The following is a 24424-nucleotide window of genomic DNA, read 5'->3' on the forward strand; positions in this document are numbered from 1 at the left end:
TTACATTGCTTTGATATTTCAGTCTTTAAAGGTCAACACTTTCATCCATCTAGACATGCTCATGGAATGAGTAAAGCTAAAACTCAGGATAATTGTAATATAAATATTTTTTGTGTGTATGTGGTTTAGGACCACTCTTTACCTAATATACCATCTCCGTTCTCTGCTGTCAACTTCATCTAATGTGAAAAGGCTGCAGGTAAAGTTCCTACATAACAAAGTGCCTCAGGCTTCACAGTTTAGCTGTGAATTTTCACACCAGTTCAACAATCCTCCTGTCACCTTCAGAAACACTGCACACTGTATCCGTCATCACCAATAACTGCACCGCAGGACTGGACAGAATCAGCGCTTTTTAAAAATTCACTCTACTTTCACACCCAGCTTTTATTGCAGATTTTATCCACATGCTGCGTGTGTTTTATTTTACACACTGTGAGGGTTCATAAAGTGGAGGCTGGCAGGTCCCGTGGCTCTGTAAGCACTGTGGCGGGCGGCTCTAACGAGAACGGATCAAAGGAGGGCGAAAATATATCAGTGTGGTTTAATATAGCTGCAGTGCTCCAACTAAACCCCAACCACACTGAGGACAGATGATGTCATGACATAAGAGCAGGGAGGAGAGAAATGGAGATGGAAAAGAGGGACAGAGGATGTAAAAGAGGCTAGAAGGACAAGGAGAAACACATGAAAGAAAAGAGACAAAGAGGGGCGGAAGAAAGACAAACGTCACGTCTTTATTCTGGAAAAGTTGATTTGAGAATACAACAGTTAAATGACAGTGGATTAGGCTTAATTACTTTTTTCTTTTTGCTCCATGTCCCTGGCAAATCAGTGTGTTTTATCCACCCAGATTAGATGTGGGATTTCTTCTACACTTGTAGGCTCATAGCAGTCAAAACATCATTTACCCATAAACCCAGCCCTGATCTTAAACCAGAGGTGAGAGATTTCCCAGATGAACATCACAGAAAACAGTCATTCACAATGGTGAATGAACAAAAACATGTGCGTTTTACCTCTGAGCAACAGGCCTTACCAAATCAGTCAGTCAGTCAAAGAGTTTCAGCTTTAAACACTGAAACAAATATCCGGCAGCACGAAACTAAAAAAACAACAACCAATGCATGATTTGGGATTTAAAATATACAACAGATTAAAATACAGTTAAAAGTCCAAAATTTATGCCCATCTTCACACTTTATGTCCCCAGCCATTATATTTGACACCCCTCCCTTAGAGGGTTGGTCACTGCAAAATAACAATGTTGTTCTGAGTGATCACCTTGATTTCTATACTGATCTGCAGCGAATAGAACACCAACATCCATATGTCATGAGGGGAGAATGAAAATAGCCATATGTTAAAGCCTTCATATATACCAGTTCTTAATCCAGAAGACAAAGGTCCTGCTCGGCCTTACCACTTGAAAATAAAAGCAGCAAACAAAAGCAAGGGAAGCAATTTGCTATCTGTTCATTTCAAGGGTTGGACTTGTGTGCAGGTTTTCCAACAAAAACAAAGAAGTTCATAACCTGAAGTAAAGTCATGAATGCATTAGGAGAAATGGAAATGGCATTTCCACTCAGCTTGCTGCTGTTTTCCTAGTATTTAAGTACTGCAAGGAACCAGAAGAGCACATTTTCATCACAGACTAAGAAACCTGGGGAATCACTAATCATGCAGTCACACAAAACAGGAAAGTGCACAATGCACTTTTTTACATCCACAAAAAGTCTTGGATGACATTTGGTTTCTATGGTACAGAATGATCTCAGCACAGGCAGCATGGAAGGAAATAAAAACATATGAAGAGATGCTTCAGACTTTGATTATGATGGCAAACAACAGCAGCAAAAAAATGCAAAAAACTGCCGTCGGGTAGAATATACACGATGTTTGCCAAAATGCAATCAAAAATAAAATGGAACAAATAAAGAAACATAGAAAGATTTCGTTAAAATCTCACAGTTTGGTCAAAAGCCTCCAAGGTCATGTCCTTCTCTCTCTCTCTCTCTTTAGTCATTCATTAGCAGAAAGTGATGTTAGTAGACCTCCTCCACCACTACCCATCTTGTCATGAGGTCAAAGGTCACAGCAGGTCACCACACCTTATAAACACTCGACATACCACCACGGCACCATTGCTGGCCAACTGGACGACCGTCTGTTGGAGAGTGACGACCCCCTCGACATGTGGAGGGGGATAAAGCTCTGGTATGCTCATAAGTGTGTGTGTCAGACAAAGAGAAAGTGAGCGTGATAATGGCTTTGTGTTTGTGTTTCTCTCTGTGCACATGCTACTACAAGGGCTTCCACTTTAACTAATTTACAGTGAACGCATTTGTGTGCAGATCTTTAAATTGTGGTAAATGAACACTGTTGATCAAAAACATGCTGATCACGACGCATGACATAGAAAGGTCCAGTAAGGTGTGCACCATCAGCATTATTGTCAGTTTAAATAACCTGTGAAAACTACGTTCTTCTAGAATATTTTCCTTTTTTTTTTTTTTTGTCTATGTCCATGAAGGCCAATAATCTTTTATTAGTACAGTTTAAAATATAGTGTGACTACGGGTCATGTACTCCATTGGAAGATGTTTTTTGTCATTAATCTTTTTGACTTGGAAAATAGTTTTGATGATCACTTTTGACACTTAAGTTATTAAAAGTGAACAAAATGTAAATACTTCTCAGTTCTTCACTTTTTTATGAACATTAAAGATTTCTCGAATGGACAAATAGTCCTGAGCTGTGCCAACAGGGTTGGCGTTCCACTAGGAGGCGGCAATGTTTGTGTTCAGCTTTGCTTCCCCTCATTAGTCTTCTTCTTCTTCTATCTCCTCATCAATCAAACCCTGCCTTTCTACCTAGCTCCATCACTTTTCTTCAGCATTTGAAAATCTTTTTTTTTTTTTTTAATTTAACAAGCCACTCTCGGCTAAATATATCTATCATGTCTTGTTTTGTGTTTTAATTGTTTCCACTAATGTGTTGAATTCATCAAAAGTCAAAGCCTCTTTCTGGCATTCCTCACCTTTCTTTTTGTGCTTTTCCTCAGACACCACTGTGGAGGAAGAGATCAGGTTTTGCCAGGTGCTACAGCACAGGAAAAGAAGCTCTCGAATTAATGGCCTACTTAAGCCCTTGGACTCTACACCCTTCCGACCTCACAAAACTTAACAGCCTTTGCCACTGCGACCTTTCACCTTTCCTACAAAACAGACCAGTCGCAACCTCCCACAGACAGAAGGAGACACGGTACTTTTGGGGACGAGACAGCCGTGGAAAGACGCTGATGTTTTCAAAACTGTTTCCACAGGTTGATCTTTCTGACAGGAAAGAGCTCAGCATGACAGTCCTGCTTCTGTGGCCCGGCTGGTTGTAATAGAGGATGGAGTGGCAGGCTGAGTGTACTGGCATGTCTTTAAGTGAAGTGGCATTTTTATAGATTGGTCCAACGTGAAATGTACAGCACATTCCACCTTTATAACCACTGAGTTTAACACATTCATTTCCCTTTAGCAGCTTTGGGGATTTTAGCTATTTAGTTTTATATTTATTTATACAGGGTGGGCCATTTATATGGATACACCGTAATAACATGGGAATGGTTGGTGATATTAAAGTCCTGTTTGTGGCACATTAGTATATGTGAGGGGGCAAACTCCTCGAGATGGGTGGTGACCATGGTGGCCATTTAGAAGTCGGCCATCTTGGATACAACTTTTGTTTTTTCAATAGGAAGAGGGCCATGTGACACATCAAACTTATAGGTAATGTCACAAGAAAAACAATGGTGTGCTTGGTTTCAACGTAACTTTATTCTTTCATTAGTTATTTACAAGTTTCTGACCACTTATAAAATGTGTTCAATGTGCTGCCCATTGTGTTGGATTGTCAATGCAACCCTCTTCTCCCACTCTTCACACACTGATAGCAACACCGCAGGAGAAATGCCAGCACAGGTATCCAGTATCCGTAGTTTCAGGTGCTGCACATCTCGTATCTTCACACCATAGACAATTGCCTTCAGATGACCCCAAAGATAAAAGTCTAAGGGGGTCAGATCAGGAGACCTTGGGGGCCATTCAACTGGCCCACGACGACCAATCCACTTTCCAGGAAACTGTTCATCTAGGAATGCTCGGACCTGGCACCCATAATGTGGTGGTGCACCATCTTGCTGGAAAAACTCAGGGAACGTGCCAGCTTCAGTGCATAAAGATGGAAACACATCATCATGTAGCAATTTCAAATATCCAGTGGCCTTGAGATTTCCATTGATGAAGAATGGACCCACTATCGTTGTACCCCATATACCACAGCAAACCATCACTTTTGTTGTTCCAACAGTCTTGGAGGGATCCATCCAATGTGGGTTAGTGTCAGACCAATAGCGGTGGTTTTGTTTGTTAACTTCACCATTCACATAAAAGTTTGCCTCATCACTGAACAAAATCTTCTGCGTGAACTGAGGGTCCTGTTCCAATTTTTGTTTTGCCCATTCTGCAAATTCTGTGCGCCGATCTGGGTCATCCTCGTTGAGATGCTGCAGCAGCTGGAGTTTGTAAGGGTGCCATTTGTGACTAGCTAACATCCGCCGAAGGGACGTTCGACTAATGCCACTCTCCAGTGACATGTGCTACGCTGTGGGCTCTTGCTGAGTGAAGCTAGGACAGCCACTGATGTTTCTTCATTAGTGACAGTTTTCTTGGGTCAACATTTTGGCAAATCCAACACTGAACCAGTTTCACGAAACTTAGCAAGCAGTTTGCTAACTGTAGCATGGAAGATGGGTGGTCTCGTAGGGTGTCTTGCATTGAAATCTGCTGCAATGACCCGGTTACTGCGTTCACCAGATATCAACACAATTTTGATCCGCTCCCCACGTGTTAACCTCTTCGACATGTCAATGGCTGTGAACAAAGAGAAACTTGTAAATAACTCATGAAAGAATAAAGTTACGTTGAAACCAAGCACACCATTGTTTTTCTTGTGACATTACCAGTAAGTTTGATGTGTCACATGGCCCTCTTCCTATTAAAAAAACAAAAGTTGTATCCAAGTTGGCCGACTTCTAAATGGCCACCATGGTCACCACCCATCTTGAGGAGTTTGCCCCCTCACATATACTAATGTGCCACAAACAGGACTTAAATATCACCAACCGTTCCCATGTTATTACGGTGTATCCATATAAATGGCCCACCCTGTAGATTGAAAAGTAACACATACTGGTTTTGTTTTAGTGGTATCAGCAAGGATCTGTCTTATCAGGTAAACCTCACCCCTCCTGTATCGATCAGCTACTGTTTGAGAGGAGACACTGACAGGAAATGACCCCTGACCTTTCTCTCAGATCGATCACAGCTACTGGGTATAAAACTCCACACCCTGAACTTTTACACGCAGCTCAAGCGAAATGTTTGTTTAATCAATGAATGCAGTGCACGTACCTCTCATGTTTGACCTTCTGAATGATGATGTTTGATTTGGTGAAGGAATGGAGGCATGTTTGCTGTGATACTCACATTACATTCCAACAGCATGAGAATAACAAAAGCTGTTTCACACGGGCACTACAGCTCTGAATGTTTTTAAACACTACCTGGAGCAGCTGCATGTGAGAACCGGACACCAATCAGACTTTACCCTGCCAGAGCGTTTCCAGAAGTGAGAGCACATCTGACGCGGGTAAATCTCCTGCTGTCTGTTACACATGCTGACTTGAATCTGCAGAAATTGTACCGAGTTCATGTGTAAAAACAGCTGATGTATTTAGTCTGATCTGAGTTCACTGAAAAATGAGGAACTACTTTGTTCCAGCTCTTCAAAGCTCCCCTCTACAGCTTTTTAGGGAAATAATCACCGTATCATTTTGTATGAACATTTGTCTTTTTAATAGTGTTTCCACTGAGGTCTCAAGTGAGATTTATTTACTTTCTCACATAACTGTTTCTAATCAGCAGAAATAGACAGTCTCGTTTCCTGTTCTTATTCGGATCACATGGATATAGAAAAAGACAAAAAGAAATCTGGGAAATTCTGCAAAATCCTGAATAACATTTAAAAAAAAATAGTGCACGATAACAATACCTGCACATGCAACTGTGACATAAATGAAAGACTGTGGACAATTAAAAACCTTCGTGAAGGTAAGAGAGCAAAATCATGGTTGATAAAAAATAAAATGTTAAAACAAAACATGCGTGAAACCCTCTACCCATACAACACAGCAAAAAAGACACTAATGCCTACTGAATGTTGGAATTTGGGTCTGTGGCTCTGCGGAGGAAGATTTGGGAAAAAATATGCCACAATTTCTTTTAATTATTGAGTTATTTGTGAGTTTTATGACAAGATGTGGCTCGTGGGTTGCCGTGCGTCAAGCAACTTTTATCAGTTGTGTTCATGTTTAAGCACAAGGCCAGTCTTGAATATCTTCAGACAACTATTTTTCATTATTGCCTGAGGCAAAACTGAGTTCTGTTTCCTTTCCATGCAATGCTGAGATGAAATCAAACAGCAGATACTCATAGGTCGCGGTAGATGAAATTTTGTAACAGCAAAATGTGACTGTGCTGCTGTTACACAAAAAAAACTGAGGGAGCCAACCAGAGGGTGAGGGAGGGGAGGAAGAGCTGATGAGAGAGTGGAAAAAGACATGGAGATGGACAGACAGATAGACGAGGACGATGAAGAGAATGACGGCGATGAACTGACTCGTTTCACGATAAAGGATCGTCATGGCGACCCGCCTGTCAGTCAGTCTGTCAGCCACATCCACTCCTGGCCGCATTACAGCTCTCTACCTCACCCGGACACACACAATAGATCTTCTGTGTGTGCATATGTGTGTGTCCGATACCCACAGGGCAATTAGCAGGTACTCTGGACCAACTAAGGAGCCAACCCCCTCCGCTATGTTTCCATATATGAGTGACACTGGAGCCCGGATGCCCCCCCCTCCCCTCGACCAGCACTGCCACACAGGACTCTTTCTGGACATGTAGAACTGTCCAGAAAGAGTCCTGTGCAGAGGTCATGTAAGTATTTTCTGAGTTTTGACATTTCCTGGTACAAGAGGAAATTGATCATCAGAGTTTGGAACCAACTTTGGAAACAGCAAAAGTCCAGAACAAGGATAAGACAGAAATTCTTCCTTTAATGCTACAAATCAAACAGAGAGGTAAAATAATTTTATATAATAATATCATAATAATAGTGTCAAATGACAGAACATTAAGTTTTATGAAAACCGGGTCAGTATATTGATTAATAATGTTGCTCTTTTATCACCTGGAGCACAAAGAAATGGAAAATGTTTGCCACAAAAGCCAAAGTTGTGCCTTTCTACTGCAACCAACGTACTTCAAAGGGCACAACTTTTATTTTGTATCACACTTTCTCAAGTTTCATTACAGCTTAGGCAGTACTGAAACTTAGGAAGCCCATACATCTTTCATGCAAACTAGAGGAAACCACAGTGATCCACTAGCAACCACAACAACCACAAGAAGGTTTGCAACTGATTTGACCTGGTGAAAGCCATCAGCCTCAAGCAACCTCTCTCCAACCTTGCACATTTTTTCCTTAGCAGCCAGAGGTTGCCAGCAGGGTCGCCAAACAGTCTCTATGTCTGAGTCATTGCAATGCATGGAGTAGGCAGGGCAGAGAGCAACCATTCATAACTGCATTTATGTCAGTGAGAGTGATCATCTCCTGAAGGAAGAGAAGCCATTAATTAATTGTTACATATACATTTTGGCAGAACCTTAAATTTAACTACTCTAAATTGTAAATTCAGATTTATATTAGGAGGGAAGAAAAGCTGCATACCTCCAAATTCAATAAAGACCGAGCCCTAAGTGTATGGAAGTAAGTGTGTGTGTGTGTGTGTGTGTGTGTGTGTGTGTGTGTGTGTGTGTGTGTGTGTGTGTGTGTGTGTGTGTGTGTGTGTGTGTGCGCGCGCGCACGCGCGCGCATATGCAGGGTGGCTTAAAGTAGAGATGAAAGGGCGGCCATTGCCTCCTGATGACTGATAGCATTCAGCAGGGCTTTGGCTGATGTCTGCCTGATAACACAGAGGACGGCTCAGTCAGTCTTTAAGCAGAGGGCAGCATTAGAGCAGCCAATCAGGAGCCAGTGAACAATCAAACATTAGCTGGGGCTTAATATTGTTTTAATGTTTTAATTCCTAGGAATCGTGCATTTAAAACCCAATTCATTCCCAATGTGGACATGACAATTTGGCTTAACGTAGACGTTAGCTTGATATGTACAGGTAAGAAAGTAGACCTGGTCTACTACTCTACTGCCCTCCTTCTGTGACCAGCATGGTTGCTTTCACATTTACTTTTTTATAAATTTGCCTACTTAATTAAATGCATTGAGACCCATCAGTAAGCCACTAGTGGACACGGCCTACCATCAGGCGACTCATACAAAATCACTATTTTCGGAAATATGCTTATAACCTTTTGTAAAGATCAATAAAATACTGCAGACTGCTTGCCAGCTTCATGGTGAGACGACATCATGAGGTAAATACACTTGACCAAAAAACGTTTGTGAGTTTTTGAACAGACTAGAAAAAACAAAGCGTGGCATGATGATCCATGATTTGTTACTGCTGGACACTGCCAGGCTATGCTTATATTAAGCCAAGATCAATGGCCGCTGCTGTGGCTTTATATATAACAATACAAAAGCAGAACCAATTTTCCCATCAATTCCTAAATAATGAAATTAAATTATTCCTTTTTGTAACATGTCTATTGCAAAATCTAAACTGTAATATATTGCCCATCTGCAAGAGGCATGGTCCCAATTTTGGGCTTTAACTTCTAACCAATCATAAACTTGCATTTTTGTGAAGATAAATATAAAAAGGAATACAGTGTGTGAAGCTTATGTAAACTAACAAATCGGCACAGACGCACACAACACGCCCTCGAGCTCACGCTTGCATGGTAAACTGTGTTCTGGTGGCTTTTAAAGAAATGTGAATGAATCTTTCTGCCGGTGTCAAAGCAGTGACACAGAAAGGATTTGTTGGTCCATTCTCATTCTCTAAAACAAAAGGCTCTACAGCAGTAAAGGTTTGGAGAGGGTGCAGGGCAGGGGTCAAAGAGCACATGTTCCAGGAAAGAGTTGCCCCCTAACGTTTTGTTGGCTGATTTTAACAGCCAGGCCGAGCCAAGACAGCGTGATGACAAGCATGAATGTTAAAATAAACAATCCCCACTTCATGTTTCACTGATATTTTGTCGTAAATTTGAAGAAAATAGTAAAAATCGCATTATGAAGTGGTTTCCTGTACTTGCAAATGCAACTGCTTGCAATCCTCAGGTCATGTGAACAAAATATTATACACTGTGATAAAGAGGTTGACGCTTCAAACGTTTAATACTGCTAAAGTGTTTTAATCACAAAGTCGAACATTAAATCAAAGAACAGATCCATCAAATCTGACCTGAAACTTTGCCAGAAACTTGCGTTACAAAGTCCTGTCAGTCTGTTACAAATCTTTCACAACCTTCTGATAAGAAACACCTCTCAAAGCTTAATAATCAGCTTTACAAATACTCCTATCAGTGCTCAGAGAGGTCATTTTATCCATTCACTCTGAGTGGAAATCCTGTAGCAGCAATTACATGTCAAGGAGGCGAGAAAAAACAGCGAGGGAAGGGCGCCATGGCAGCCAGTGCCTCTCTATCATTAGACACACTGCGACCTCTGCAACATATCTGACAGCGACGAGAAGGTTAGTCTTACCAGACAGACGCATGTAATGCAGGGGTTGTCGGTGATGTTGGGGATGTGGAGAACCTCTCCTTCATTGTCACAGCTGGCCTCAGTACCTATAGAGGACAGGAGGAAGGTGAGATGTAGGAGAGTGAAAAACGATGATGATGATGATGATGTCACACAGGCTTGTATTAAATACTTTTGCACAACAAGCGATGCAAAGCAGAAAGAAGCTTGGATTTCTTCCATGCCAGTGTAGAGATATTTGATACGTCCTAAACTAACAATTTTTAAACATGCAACAATCAACATATAATAAATATTTAACATCTACATAAAGAAGCAGCCTAAAATACATAAATATACATAAATATCACTTTAAGTCTAATTTGTCTGTCCGGTTAAGAGCAGTGACATTATATAGATGAACCAACTCTTTCCAGTGCCTGTCACTTGCACTCGTGGGATGGAGCATGTCCATCTTCACCTTCATCTTTTTTTTTCTTGTTTCAATCTCAGTTACACACTAAAGGTTTTGTAACTGTATCTTGCCCGATTCTGGTGGTATCGTGTTGACTAAATTTGTTCACAGACAGACATAAAAACACCTGCCACAGTATTCAAAACTGTCTTTGTTGGGTTTCTGCTACAGTAGATGTCTCCAGGACCACAATGATGTTGTGATGACAGACAGACTCATAAGAAAACAATGAAAACGATGTCAGCCATGCTAAAGAGACTGGTAAACATGAGTCAGTCGGTTTGTTACGAGTCCAATGTAATCTGAACCAACGACAGGAAACGACCCTAAATCCATGGGTTTATGGGTAGAAGAACACAGATGTCAACATCTCAGAGGCACCAGTTTCTGCTGCTTAGAGAGCTGTAGCAGCAAAAAACAAAAAGACTGATACTCGGCCGTTTGTTCATGCACTATATTTGTTTTGACTCTCTGAACTAAAACCTTCCTTCTTAATTACTTTAGAGCTGAATGGGTGTCATTGAGGTGAAGTTAAAGCCTGAGTGTGAAACGACTTCCTTCTTCCAGTAATTTGTCGTGCGTCTGCAGTATCTCCTCCATGGCTGAATGAACAGTTTCAGAACTTACAGTTCATCCAAAAAACTGTTTTCTAAATTGCACGATGATGAAAAGCATTCAAAACCCAAGAGTTTGAATGCTTTAACTAGAGACCATATTTCAGTGGTTTCACACCAGCTGCAGCAGTTCATGCACTAAATACAGAAATCTCATGGGCAATTACAAATCTCAGAGAATATAAAGGCATTAAATGAGGCCATTGTCCCTGTACTTCCAGCAATTAGTGGTCAAGTACTCGGCTACAACTATCTTCAAACTCTATCTTCATTTGGACCTCAAGTACACACGTGTGAAGTTTCATGACTGTACATTTGCGATACTATCACCTTGACAAAATCTATCCGCCCAAACATCTGAACAGCTGCCACAGGACTCATGGCCTCCTTCTGTGCTGGTTTCTGCTGCCATAGGTCTCTTTAGGATCACGTCTTTCCATGAGATCGCTCACGGAAACGGACTGAATGAAAACCAGGCAAGCTGTTGTAGGTAAAGACTCAGGACACTTTGATATTTTTGGTTGATCTGCTATCAGTGTGACCTCTGACTCCTGACTGTTTGGTTTGTTGCAATGTTGACAATTCAGGAATCTACCATCCCCTAAACGCCTTCCATGAAACAAAGCAATGTGCACGAGGCACAAATCTGCTCTACAGAAACAGATACTTTAGGGATTTTATCTGCTCATCACCCCATTGAATTTACTACCTACCAACCTATTTCCAAATGCAAAAAATCCCCCATCAGTACCAAGTTTTTGTGATTAAAGATTATATTATAAATCCTAGTTTCCTGTGGAGCATTTCCCCGCTCTGTGAAAGCCTCACCTGGATGCTATTGCAGTTAAATCACTGCAGCAGCTCTGTGCTGCTCTTTATTGGATTTGGGAATGTTTACATTACCTGAGTTAGTGTTGCGCTTGCCAAACACATCGGTTACAAGCAATTTAGCTAAGTTATAGAAAGACAAAACAGGTTATGTTAACAATTAGACATGAATTCTTGCACACTGTGATAAAGGGACTAAGCAGTTCTAGTTTTCTCCCTAAATACACTGAATTTAGTGACAGTCCTTTACTTTTTTTTTACCATGAAGTCCGGCCATCATAAACAAATATAAAGACTTTTTGCAAGATTTTTTTGCCCAAAATAAGCTGACTAGATACATCCGATAAACTCTGCTGGCAACAGATGTCATTTCACTTTGGGAAAAAAAAAGATTTTGATGGTTGCTGGTAAAGAAAAAGAGCTCATGTGTTCCCCTGGCTAAAATCAAGCACCCAATAAGACCAAAATGACACTGAATTTTAAACCCACTATCACTGTAACTTAAATATGGAGCATGATTGAATGAAAAGGCTGAAGGCTGTAGCAACGGTAACATCAGCTCATGTCTGAAGTCATAAAGATCTTAGCAATGTTTATATCAGGCTTGTAATGCAGTAAACTTAGATTCCACGCTGCAACAATAGTTCCTTATAGCAGCGAGTCATGCCGTCTGTTTTTGTCCCTCTGAGTTCAGCAGTAAACCAGCCTGAGCCTGTGGATTCGGGCAGAGCAGACAAACCCTACCGACTCCGCCACTGTAAAATTTACAACCTTTCGAGTGTAATTAAACTGGTGGACCTATAAGTGTCGGGGGGTGAGGGATGGAAGGGAAAAGGGGTGTAGGCGGGTGGGGGTCCCAAGCCTTTTTTTACAGTGCCAAAAAACCCAAACTCTCATTTTCCAGCTGCTAGATTTGCCTCATATCCCAGCACTGTCAATATAGACATTATAACTGATGCATTTATATAGTTCCTCTCTATTTCAACCCTCTGCCAAGTGCTGCAAGTAAAAGGCAGATGAAGTAGTTCAGAAAGCCATTAATAGTGCCGGAGCTCAAGCTGACTCAGATCTGTGACCTGTCTTCCCTCAGAGATCACTCTCTGACTCTGATCGGCAAATCCGCAAAAACACCACAGCTGAGATTAAAATCTAATAAATCTTTTGTTTGAATTGACAGAGAGACTGCTAAATGTCAAACGTATCTATATTAACCCTTTCAGCTCCTTGACAAACAATTTCACACTCTGTTGCTACTTGCTCTGTAAAATCTCTCTAATTAGCTTTAACTGTGAATGTACTGCACGTTGTTATACAAACAAAAAATAAAACTAATGCATTAAAGTAATTTCAGGCACAGCAGGTGGAGCAAATGTTAACTGCTTCATATACTGTCAGGTGGTTTCATCTAATAAATCTTACAAGCATCATGTTTTCTGTCTGTTTTGTGTGTTGAAATAAATCCTGTCAAATAAATGTGGCAGTTTTCCACTTGAAATAAAAAATGAAAACACTAAAATATATTAAATGAATCTACCTTATTCCATCATGTTTCTGAAGAGCTGGGCCTTTTTGGTAATGCAGGCAACTTGGTGGGACTTTAAGACTTATGAAACATAATAAACATTTATAACTGAGTTTTGTTAACCTTGAAAAAAATTGCCAGCAAATACACATTCATGCAATTTTGGAGAAACGGTTCTCAGACTAATCCGCGAAATATCGGTCTAATAAATAATAATTATAATTATATTTGACTCAAAGGTTTTCTCCAGACAATTAAGTCACTAGCCTCACTTACATGTCAATGCATAGCAATGCAGGACTCATATAAGTATCATTAACAGTTCTGATTCAGTAAATGTTTGCAAAAAAAAATGTAACAAGTGCTGCGAAGTGGATTTAAACACGTTCTACTGTGGCTGTGGACACTCTAGTGGTCAGGATGACCTCTGAAGCGGCTGCTCCACCTGCTGCACTGACACGTTCAACCATCTGACTGCAAGACCTCAAACAGCTCAGAAACTCCTGGTCTGTGGTTCAGCAGACAATAGGCAGATGATACAGCGCGTGTTTGGGATGCCAGGTGGGGGAATCTGATCTGCTGGGATCGTAATGGTGCAGATGATAAAGAGGCTGTTGGTTCTCAGGGGTTTCTCACGCTGTTTTATGTCAAACAGATACACTAGGGATACCCATCTGGTACACGTTTTGTCCCTGATCTGGTTCTCATCTATCCGGGTTTGCTTCAGGAAAATAAGATAACTGCTAAGAGAGGGGGACCCCTAAAACCAGAACTCGTTCTTATCAGGACCGCAGCGGATGTGCATAAAGTAATTTATGGCGCTCCTTGTTATGTTGAGGTCTGTATTAGTGTTTAAAGCTGAAGTAAAACGTCTGCTCTAAATCACATTTTCTCCTTTAATTAATCAATTTATGATGGCATTAATCCACTGTGGCCATGGCAACACTACCAATGACCTGGAGGACACAGTAGGAAAATAAATTATCATTATCAAATGCCAGGTTAGGTCAGTAAAAGCAGGTCAGCAGCAGAAGTCTCGTGCTTCACAAAGCTGTTTACCCAGCGATAAGACGCACACACGCCGGGCTGACTGGCTGAGGAGCCCGGCCAGCGCGCACCACCACATCCACCTTTCATTCACTCCACTTCTATTTTTCTCACACTTCAACGGCGCTGTAGGGCAAACAACCGATATCCTATGATGCAATCTGGCTGTCAAAAGAGGGTGAGCAAGCCGGGGAGAGAGCGCGCGTTTAGCCCCAAACAGGGAGGCCGCTCAGGAGGGAGGACAGAGTGCTGTTAAATTAGAGCTGGTTAAGGAAAGTGGTTTTCACTTTACAGCCTGCTTGTAACTAAAACTGGGTTAATTACAACCCAAAGTGACACAAATATCAATTTGAGTTAAAGTCACTTATAATTCTACGCAGACCTTGTATCATAATGATCCGAATCATCGTGTAATTTTTGTAAGTTTGATGTAAATCACTTTGATATTGGCTCATCGTGATAGCTATGACAGAAAACCACTTCCTGCAAATAACAAGGTCTGCTGCAAACTACAAGCATGCCAGGCTGGACTTGCTGTTTGATATTATCTCTACGGCTTCAAATAGAAGCACAAGCGTATTCCCCGCAGGGTGGCACAGAGAGGATAATCCCCGGTGAAGTTTATAATCGCGCGATAGACTTTCCCGTAAAAAGCCCAGATAAACGTTGCTTGTTCGAGAGAGAAAAATAACTAAAAACAAAATCTGTAAATACTATTTTCTAAAAAAAAAACCCTTTAAAATATACACATTTTGGTGAGCTTAAAAAACAAAATAATTTACGGTGATGCTAAGGAAGGGTTAGGAAAACGGGTAATAAAACGGGTAAAATAAAACCGCTTTTCATCCTTTTCTGCTTCCTTGTGATCGTGAAACAAACTGAAGGTTATCATCAGCGCTTCCTGAACCCTTCCCTGCGCTGCCACATTACTGGTCATCAGATATATAGAAGCTGGAGTGACTTTGGGTTGGTGCGCTACTCTTGGAAGAGTAAAAAAAGACCGAAGGAGCAAGGAGACGCGGCAGCAGACTAAATAACCAGGGGTTTGGGTAGATTTTTACGCACGGAGGGAGTTGTGATGTGTTATTATGAAGCCTTATGATCCCTTTAATCTTACCTGTAATTAGCGGAGAGGAAGACTGGGGCGTTTGGAGCAGCAGCAAAAAGCAAAAGAAAAACCTACAGGTGGACCAGGAGGGAGGGTTCAACCAGCGGAACAACATCCTCGGGTTTGCTCCAGGAAGAAGAATCAAAGAGCTTGGGGGGGAAATGAAGGGATAAATAAAATCAATGAAGATAAAAATTCCACAATCAAAGCTAATCTCGAAAACTTCTGGTCTGCATGTCAACCAGGAGAGAAAATCTCCTCAGTTTGTCAGTTTGAGCTGAAATGCGAAGTGGCAATCAGCCAGACGCGCGGTGATTACAGTGATATTAAAATGACAAAGACGCGCCGGCAAGCAGGAGACAGCTGTGCCGCGCACGCCCTGCGGAAAAAAACACAGTCTGCGAACGAATTGAAATTATTTACATAGAGAAGCAGTCTCAGATTTTGCAGACGTGAATATCCTGAGAGGAACGGCGAGCTGTGAGTTGTTAAAATGACTTTTGCTCCACTCCGACTGTCAGAAGAGTCCAGACCGAAGTGTCCGAGGTAAATGCAGCTCTGGTGTACACGTGCACATTTATATCAACAGGAGAGTTTAAAACTCAAACGTCTTCCAGCCAGCGAGTCAAATTTTTTTCCAGCAGTAGACTTGTCTAAATCTGCGCTCCCAATCCCAAAGTCCGCTTGTCACATGGATGCTCGATGCCGACTCTTTCGGGGCGGAGAAGCGGTCTGCAGCCTCTCTCTGGCTGAGCGGTGTAAATAGTCGACCTGCTTCTCCTCCTCCACCCCCGGTATTAAAGCGGACCTCTGGTGTCGGAGCGCACCACGGAGCCAGAAAGTCCTGCCTCCTCTGTGAAACCCGGACCTCCTCCCGTCTCCAGATCTCTCCAAAACTTCCTCCATACCCCCTAACCCAGACCCTCTCTGGTCCCCATATTCAGGTTTCCTGCTGTGACCCCCAAACCCTGGTCCTCCTGCTGCTACTACTTTAAAAATAAATAAATAAATAAATAAATAAATAAATAAATAAATAATTAAAATAATGAAAGCTACTACTTCTGTTTGACTGCTTCTGAGCGTTTGTGCAGCTAATGTAAATCTCCCTGTATCTCTCTCTCTCTCCCTGTGTGAGTGAGAGAGAAAGAGAGAGAGATAAAGTTACATTACCAACAAGCCAGGAGAGCTTTATGTCTCCACTCTGTAAGTTTATGGACTTAAAAAAGAAGATAAACACTGGAGAAGAAAAAAGGAGAGGAAAGAGAGATGATGAAAAAAAATCAAGTGCAACGTGTGTGTTTCTTGAAGAAGCCAGCTTTCTTCTAAAATGTCATTATTTAGCACACTCACAAGTTCTAGCCTTTATTTCACTTAATCTCTCCTCGCTAAATGGGTTATTGTGACACAAGGAGCAGAATTCCACAATGATTGACCTAATAAATGTATTGATAAATGAATATTAGAGGCAAGAAAAAAGGATTTATCTCCGTGACTGTTACTAGTAATTAATTACTTCCTTTTTTATAGATTGTTATTGTGTCCTGTTTAGTGTAAAATTATGTCACCATGTTTACTTTAGGTCTGGACCTTTTTCCCCTGTTTTGTCTTAGGCTCCTTAATCACAACGAAGGGGAATTTTAATGCTCTAACATCACATCAGAGACAATATGTGTTTCAACAGCTTTCCTGTTACAACATGAAAGTCCTCACAGCACAAAGCTAACTACACAAAGAAATCCATTTCCCAGTCTGGTTATGAAGAACCTGACTGTCTTGCACATAGCCCAAAATTAATTCCAATCCAATAATTTTGAGATGAAGTGGAACATTGGTTGCAAGCTAGACCTTGCCCAGCAGTGATGGACCTCATTAACATTCTTATGACTGTACAGGAGCAAATCCGTGCAGCCAGATTCCAACATTTGGTTAAGAGTATTACACAAGAGAAGTAAAATGTGTTACAGTACAAGATTAATCTCATATTAGAATGTTTACATTCTTTTATTTATATAATGTAGTTGAGCCTGCGCATATGTATGCTTTAGTTTTATGATCAAACTTCACGCCGATTCCAGGGGTGGGCAATAAACTTTCCCAAAGGTACCACATGAGAAACTGAGACTGTCCCGTGGGGGCCACGCAAATAAGCTGAACTGCTCAGTATTAATTTTACTTCTTTAAAACTTTATTGGTGCAGTCCTCCACAACAGTCTCAGTTTCTCGTGTGGCCTCTTGAGGAAATATATTACGCAGCCCTGAATTAAGCCATGCTGAAAATTAGTTTCTATCTCAATTAATTTCACAATAAACAAGTCCTGGTTCCTGACACAGGACTTTTAAGGCTCCATTAGTGGCTCTTGAAAGGGTCAAAGGTCCATAGTTGCCAAACTGGGGTCTGGTGGATTCTCTAGGGGAAACAAATGTAAGCATTATATTATGAGGAGTGAGCAAAGGATTTCTGGTTTTTGTTTCTTTCTGAGACTGTTTTCCATTAAAAAATGCACATTAACATTTTATTCAGTTTTCACACTCATATGTTTACGATCAAATGATTTCGCCCTCTAGTGGCCATACTAACAAGAGCCGTTGTTAGGAGGCTGCTGGGAGGATGTTGGGGTGGATTAATGGGCTGATGCTACTTGAAGTAAAGAGCATGCACAGTACCTTCTTATTTTGAGCATAACGATTCTCTCCACATCTCTTGACCATAGCATTGCCAAATTATATAAATACTTTCTAATGGTTTTGTTACTGTTTATTTTACAGCCCTATATCAATGGTTGCCTCCTGAAAAGTCCCCAAAAGAAGCAACAAACCACTGATGTGGTTGTTTAGATTGTAAGATTAGTTCTGTTTTTTGCTAATTTTTGGAAACACCCCTTCCCTCCTTTGTGTCAGACTCAGCATGCTCCTTCACATCATAAACGTCTCTATATTCCCGCATTAAGTTCCCATAAATCTGCAGTCTGGAGTCAGCATTTCAAAGCCTCATGTGACAGATCAGGCAGGTTGCATGACAGTGTCTGTGTATGTGTGTGTCTGGCCTCTTTAAAGTGAAGCTCGTCAGATGCTCAGACGGGGAGGAAAAGCAAGTCTTCAAAGAAATAATTAGGACCCACCCAGCAGCTTTTAACTGAGCATCAGCCGCTGCTCCAAATGTGCTGCTGCACACTGAAAACACACACCAGTGCAAGCAGAGCTGAGGTGTGCATCAGTCAAATGAGACAGAGAGGAAGAGAGTCCAAAGAGTAAAGTGTGTGTTTGTGTGTGTGTTGCAGAGAGAAAAAAGGAAACTGTGCTTTTAAAAGTAAGCTTGTGAAAAAAAAGCATGCTGCAAGTGTTAAAGAGATAAAGATCAAGACATAATGTGTGGCGAAAGACTTTATGTGGTTAAAAGAGAAAGAAAAAAGCACAGTGTTTTCAAATGAGACCATGAAAGGTCCTGTTAAAGGTAAAGACTGTTGCAGTGAGATTGAATTTCAGTAATATTAACCACTAGATGGCAACAGGGAGAAGAAGGGGGTCTACCTGATCTGACTGCAGATGGTCCTTTAATGATCATCTACACACAAACGCATAAACACACACACAGACTGAGGAAATGTTGGAGAAAGTCATGAAGGATGCTGCAGAACCCAAAGCAGGTGCTACTGGGACTCAAATATCAGCTATACTTTTCTTTAAAAACTATATAAATATATTGTCCCATTTTATGGCATCAGTCCTGACTGACAAAAGTCTGTTATCCTGGCTTTTATTTTCTCCCTCTTTTTAATACAGGCTGCTTTGAATGAATTTCCCCAAGACTGATTAATCAAGTTGTGCTGAAGTGAAATTAAACGCTTCAGTTTTATAGAAGTCTGAAAGAGCTGTGGGATTAAAAACTGCTTCATACATCTTACAAACCTCATAATTTTTGTTAATTTGCTATTTTAATGTAACCACTCACAAACTCAGTGAAAATATCAACAAATGAGAAAATCAGATGTATATAGTATGTGTTCAAAAGCAAGGTGAGGAGACGAAAAGACATTTTCTTATGGTAGTTGGCTGGCTTGTGGACACAGGAGGTTTTCAGGGTGTGTGATGACCCTCCTGCATTCAAACTGGCCGCAGACGGCAGCCGGAGCCACAAAAGCCCCGAGGTTAAGGCCCCCCCTGCAGTCGGTAGGTCTGGCTCAGAGGCGAGGAGGTGACAATGACGATGTCAGGAATGCTCCTGGTCAGGATGTTGTCCAAAGTCACGCTTTCTCACATATAACAACACAACAGGGGACAAGGCACTATCTCACAACTGAAAATCTTCCATTGAGTGAACATGACCCAAAGGCAGCAGCACACATGATGCCCACTCACTCACTGTAAATTAACAACATGCACTTTTCACACACGGACAGATTTCACTGACCTTGTACTCGGGAGCTGGCTCGTTGCAGATGTTTTAATGTCCAGTCAAACTGTGTTGGATGTTTGCATCATTTGCTAGAGAAAAAAAAGAGAGAATGGATAGAATCTATCCACTGTAAGAATAACACGTGACAGCGATTAAAGCAGAAGGTTTTGAAACATTTCTGTCTGGTCCAACTGGAGTCATCAGAGAAAACAACAGTTTAAGCTACTTAATTATAAAACATGTCACCTTACAAAGTGGTACCTGTGAGATGGAATAAATAATGAAAAAAAAGATCCCACATTTAATATTTAAACCACCAACACGAGTCAGATGAATGAGTTGGATGTCGATGTTGCCAGTAACGAAAATGTTGATGCTTCTTCCTGCAGCCATGGATCACAGCTGGCAGCACATAAGGTGGAGCTACACAATAAAACCCCAAATTGTGACATGAAGTTGTTGCATTTTACATCCTTGTAATGAACTAAACTGCAGATATTTAAGATGTTTATGGAGGCAGTTATGAACAGCCTCAGACGAACACCCTGGAAACTGTGTGTAAAGTGTAAATGCAAAATGGAGGGTTTGGTGCCTTGTATATTTCAAGACGTAACTAACAGCTCAAGCTGCTTATGTGAAGAAGTGAAGTGTTTTCCATGTATCATTCAGAGAGCAGGGAGGTATGTTTTTAGAGAGCTGCTGTACTAGTGCGGGAGCTCTGGGATCTATCACGCTGCGTACTCATCTGGTTTTACAAGTTTCTTACGGGGAAGTCGGGCTACAAGCTAATCTCTTGGCATGTATCACTGCTGTCGGACAGAAGCCACATATCTGCAGAAAGGACATTCTGCAGGAAGGAAGCAAGGAATGCTGTTCTTACAGGTTTTAAGGGCCCAAAGGTCATGAAACTCACTTGGCAGATAATTGACTTTGTAAATTTCAGCTCAAGTTAGAAAAAGAAAAACAGTCAAATTGCAGTTGCGAGGAGGGGTTTTCCATGATTGCAGCAGAGATTAGTTTTCAGCTCATTACCCGCTGCTCTGGACCAGCACAGGAACACACACAGAAGCAAGGAACTGTGCTGTGATTTTTGCACAGTGGCCAAACAGCATTATTACAACTTTCTCATATCACGTGACTAACGCTGGCGCAAAAAGTCTTTTTCCTCCAAGAGACAATAACACTGGACACTGGAACAGTAGTTGCTGTAAAATGGTGAACAAATCTTTGAGTGTATTACAAACCTCAGGAAATGACTTGTTTTATTATTTAAAAAAACCAAACACCCTTATCCATTCATAAGATTAACATTTGGAAAGTGTAGAAGACACTTTATTTCATCCCATAGCTACATAGCGCATGATCAAAAGGGGCTAAAATTGTGGAAGCAAGCAGAACAACTTGGTAGATTATGTTATCCAGCTCTCTTTATTACACCCATGACTGAGGGAGACCTTCACATGACAATGCCACTCAGCTGGGCCAAAAAGCATTACCTACAAAAACCATCATTATGAAAATAAAAGTGCTGCTAGGGTCATTTGTGTGTTTTTAATCAATGCAGGCTTCACAGTGTAGTGGTTCACATATTTGCCTAACAAGCAAAAGATCCTGAAAGATGCTCTTCTCAACACGAGGACCGTCTTTTAATCCATGCAGGTTTCAAATATGTAAAGAATGTCTAGCATTTAGAAAAGGGAGACTTGCGGTTTTTGTTTTTAATACATCATAATAAGGTAAAGTTTAGAAGCCACACAGTGACTTGTGGAAATAGTCCATCAGGGGAAACAATGCTGCAGCAAACCTGGAAGCTGGATCAGACATTAAAGAGAGCAAACTATAATTAAAATGTGGGGATGTCGTCTTTGAGATCAGTTGAGAGTGGCTGTTTTTACATGTCAAAGAAAAAAAAAAACATAACGAGTAGGAATTCAAACCCAGCTGATGTGAGACAAAGTGAATTGCACACATTCAGCAACAGGTTTGTTTATGTGCAGGAGAAAATACCTGAAAGTACAGCCAAAAATTATTAAGCTTCACTATGAAAACAAGAACTGCCAGAGTGAAAGATAAGGCTCACAAGATGGTAGTGAGACCTGCTGTGATGTATGATTCAGAGTCAGTGGTACTGATAAAAAGATAGGAAGCTGAGCTGCAGGTGGCAGAATTGAAGATGTTAAGATTTCCACTGGGAGAGACCAGAATGGACAAGACTGGAAATGAGTACATCAGAGGGACAGCTCAGGTTCAACAGTCTGGAGACGAAGTTGGAAAGCCAAGGCTGAGATGGTTTGGAGATACTGGAGAAAGGATGGTGAATATGGGTAAAACAAGGAAGACCTCAGAGAAAATAATGGAGGTCGTGAAGGAGCACATGCAGAGGGTTGATGTGACAGAGGAGGATGCTGAGGTGAGATTGAAGCAGATGATCCACTCCTAAAGAGTGCAGCTAAAATAAGAAGTAGAGTGGTAGTTCTGAAGCTTGGAGACATACACGTATCATCCCACAACATTAAGAAATACTCACTTTGACCCTTATGATCTACCTAAACATCTCTGCAGGCCAAGCAACACCTTCTCCACGGCAACAGGGCTCCCTGACGGCTTCAACCTCTCCAATAAAGACAACCAACATTTAATATATTTTTATTTTTATGTTGCGTAACTAAAAGGGTCTTTCACATTTAGTTTTGGTTTCATATAACTTGCCAACGTGTCATGAAAACATGATATAGACAAATCACCAGAGAAATGATCAGAGAGATGCAAAGAAACTTGAATCCAAGTATAATTTCAGGGGGGACAAGATATTTTTCATAAAAGTTATTATTGGAGAAATTTTACAAACCTTTCACTCTGACTCATGACACTTGTATAAATTATGATTTTCAGTTTTTATTTCCCATGATCACAAAAATTAAAGTCAATGCCTACATTTTTTTTTAAGAGATAAAATTTGATTCGGTGTAATTCAGGGAATATTATTGCACTAAAACTGTGTTTTTATAGCAAATATATTGAAGATGTTTGTATTGAATCTCTGTAAATTTAAAACACTGTGCATTAAGTGATGAGTAGATAAATAAACGTATTTATTTTAAATAATTTTATGGCAAAAATGGACACAAAGATGAATTCTTACAAAATGGAACAAATCATATCATAAATACTATTTTTTATTGTCCTTTCACATAAAAGACTGAAATGTGATAACATCACTTTGTGAAGTAAAAACACAATGTAGCTGCGTTACCAAGGAAAGATCATTTCTTGTAATTTTCCACTGGGATCAAAACACAGGATCAGTATTGTTCACACAAAAAAAAGAAATCCGAGCTTAAGTTCCCCGTGGCAGAAATGAAATGTTGCTGACGCTTCAAATCTGCAGCGAGAGTAAAATGATGCGGCAATTATCTAATCCAGTTTGTTTACGCCTTAAACCCAGAGAGACAGAAATAAGCTTGGAAATAAAACCCCAGAAGAGACGTCTGCTCCTCAGTGTCTGAATCCCAACTCTGCGCTCTGTCCAAACTGCCACTGCGGCCCCGTTACACTTTGATTGTTGAAGTATTGTTTGATGTTTTTAACAGTTGGGCGTGTGCAGCTACGTTTAGTGGTTCCTCACATCAGTGCTGATTTACTACAGGCGTGAAAGAGGGAAGAAGTTACTGATGAGGAAAAAAAAACTAAATCTGGGAAAGTGTTTAAAACACATAAACACTAAGCAGAATGAAACAGAGAGAAATGGCAAAAGTAAAGAAAGGAGGAGGCAAGGAGAAAGGAAGAAAAAGTGGGGACTAATTTGTTTTGTGTCGGAAAAACGAACCAAATGGTGGAACAGAAAGTAGCTTGGGCATCCAACAGACCTGGATTTGGCACAGGATCTTTTAGCTGTCTGTTCTACAGCAGCGGCCTTTTTTTGGAAATCTTTATTTTATCTTCAACCTCCAAGATGAATGCTGAGTTTGAAAAAGAGAATGAGCAGAAGAAAAAAAAGAACAGGACAGAATGAAAAAAGAACGCAAACTCATCCGAAACAATTACAGGCACACAAAAAATGCTCCAGATAAACACACTCCAGTGTGAGACTAACACGCTGACTACACATGTGACCGATTCTTGTGCAACATTCATTTCGCAGGAAGAGCTGAGCTCTGTGTGACTAGTTAACCGATTTTGACATACAAAAATAAGTATTGCAAGAACCATAAATCAGTGGACGTGTAACATTTTCAAACACTCCTCGAACCTTATGAGATATTTTTCATCTGTCTCTTTAGTTGAGTTTAATCCATTTCTTTTGACCATTTCCATTTGTTCGTACCCGACGCATGTTTATTATTCTACACAAATATCGAAAACTATTTCTGTTTGTGCTCCAGGGATGCAGGGAGTTTCTTTTATTCTTTTCTCTTTTTTTTTGGTAAGGTCAGAAATATGTCCAAAGATCTAAAGTTGGAACGTCATGTGGACAAAGGGGGTAGAGTTTTTGAGTTCCTGAGCTTTTGAAAAAGTTAAAGATTTCCAGGAAAAGTTGCTATGGGTGGAGAAGGAGCTGCAAAGTGCTGAAAGAGGAAAGAAAACAACAAAGAGAGTCAGGTAATTCTGTGAGGGATGACAGATGGAGGGATGAAGTGGTGGGAAAGAGGATAAAATGCTAAGAGAGACCGACCAA

At 40.8% G+C, this 24424-nt stretch overlaps 1 protein-coding gene across 2 annotated transcripts in view; it reads right to left on the bottom strand.

Moving 5' to 3' along the window:
* Positions 1–16164, bottom strand: part of bmper (BMP binding endothelial regulator) — a 33221-nt gene extending 17057 nt beyond the window's left edge. The window contains exons 1-3 of one of the 2 annotated variants that reach the window (XM_004560130.3): positions 15780–16164; positions 15366–15505; positions 9784–9869 (exon numbers count right to left, since the gene is read on the bottom strand). In XM_004560130.3, the coding sequence (XP_004560187.2) occupies positions 9784–9869; positions 15366–15471 (192 nt within the window). In that variant the 5' untranslated portion in view covers positions 15472–15505; positions 15780–16164. Of the gene's footprint in view, positions 1–9783; positions 9870–15365 lie in introns of both variants that reach the window. The other variant, XM_076890182.1, reaches the window with a different exon arrangement.
* Positions 16165–24424: the final 8260 nt, after the last annotated feature.

Source organism: Maylandia zebra, linkage group LG11 (assembly GCF_041146795.1).
Source record: "Maylandia zebra isolate NMK-2024a linkage group LG11, Mzebra_GT3a, whole genome shotgun sequence".
In the NCBI taxonomy this organism is placed as follows: Eukaryota; Metazoa; Chordata; class Actinopteri; order Cichliformes; family Cichlidae; genus Maylandia; species Maylandia zebra.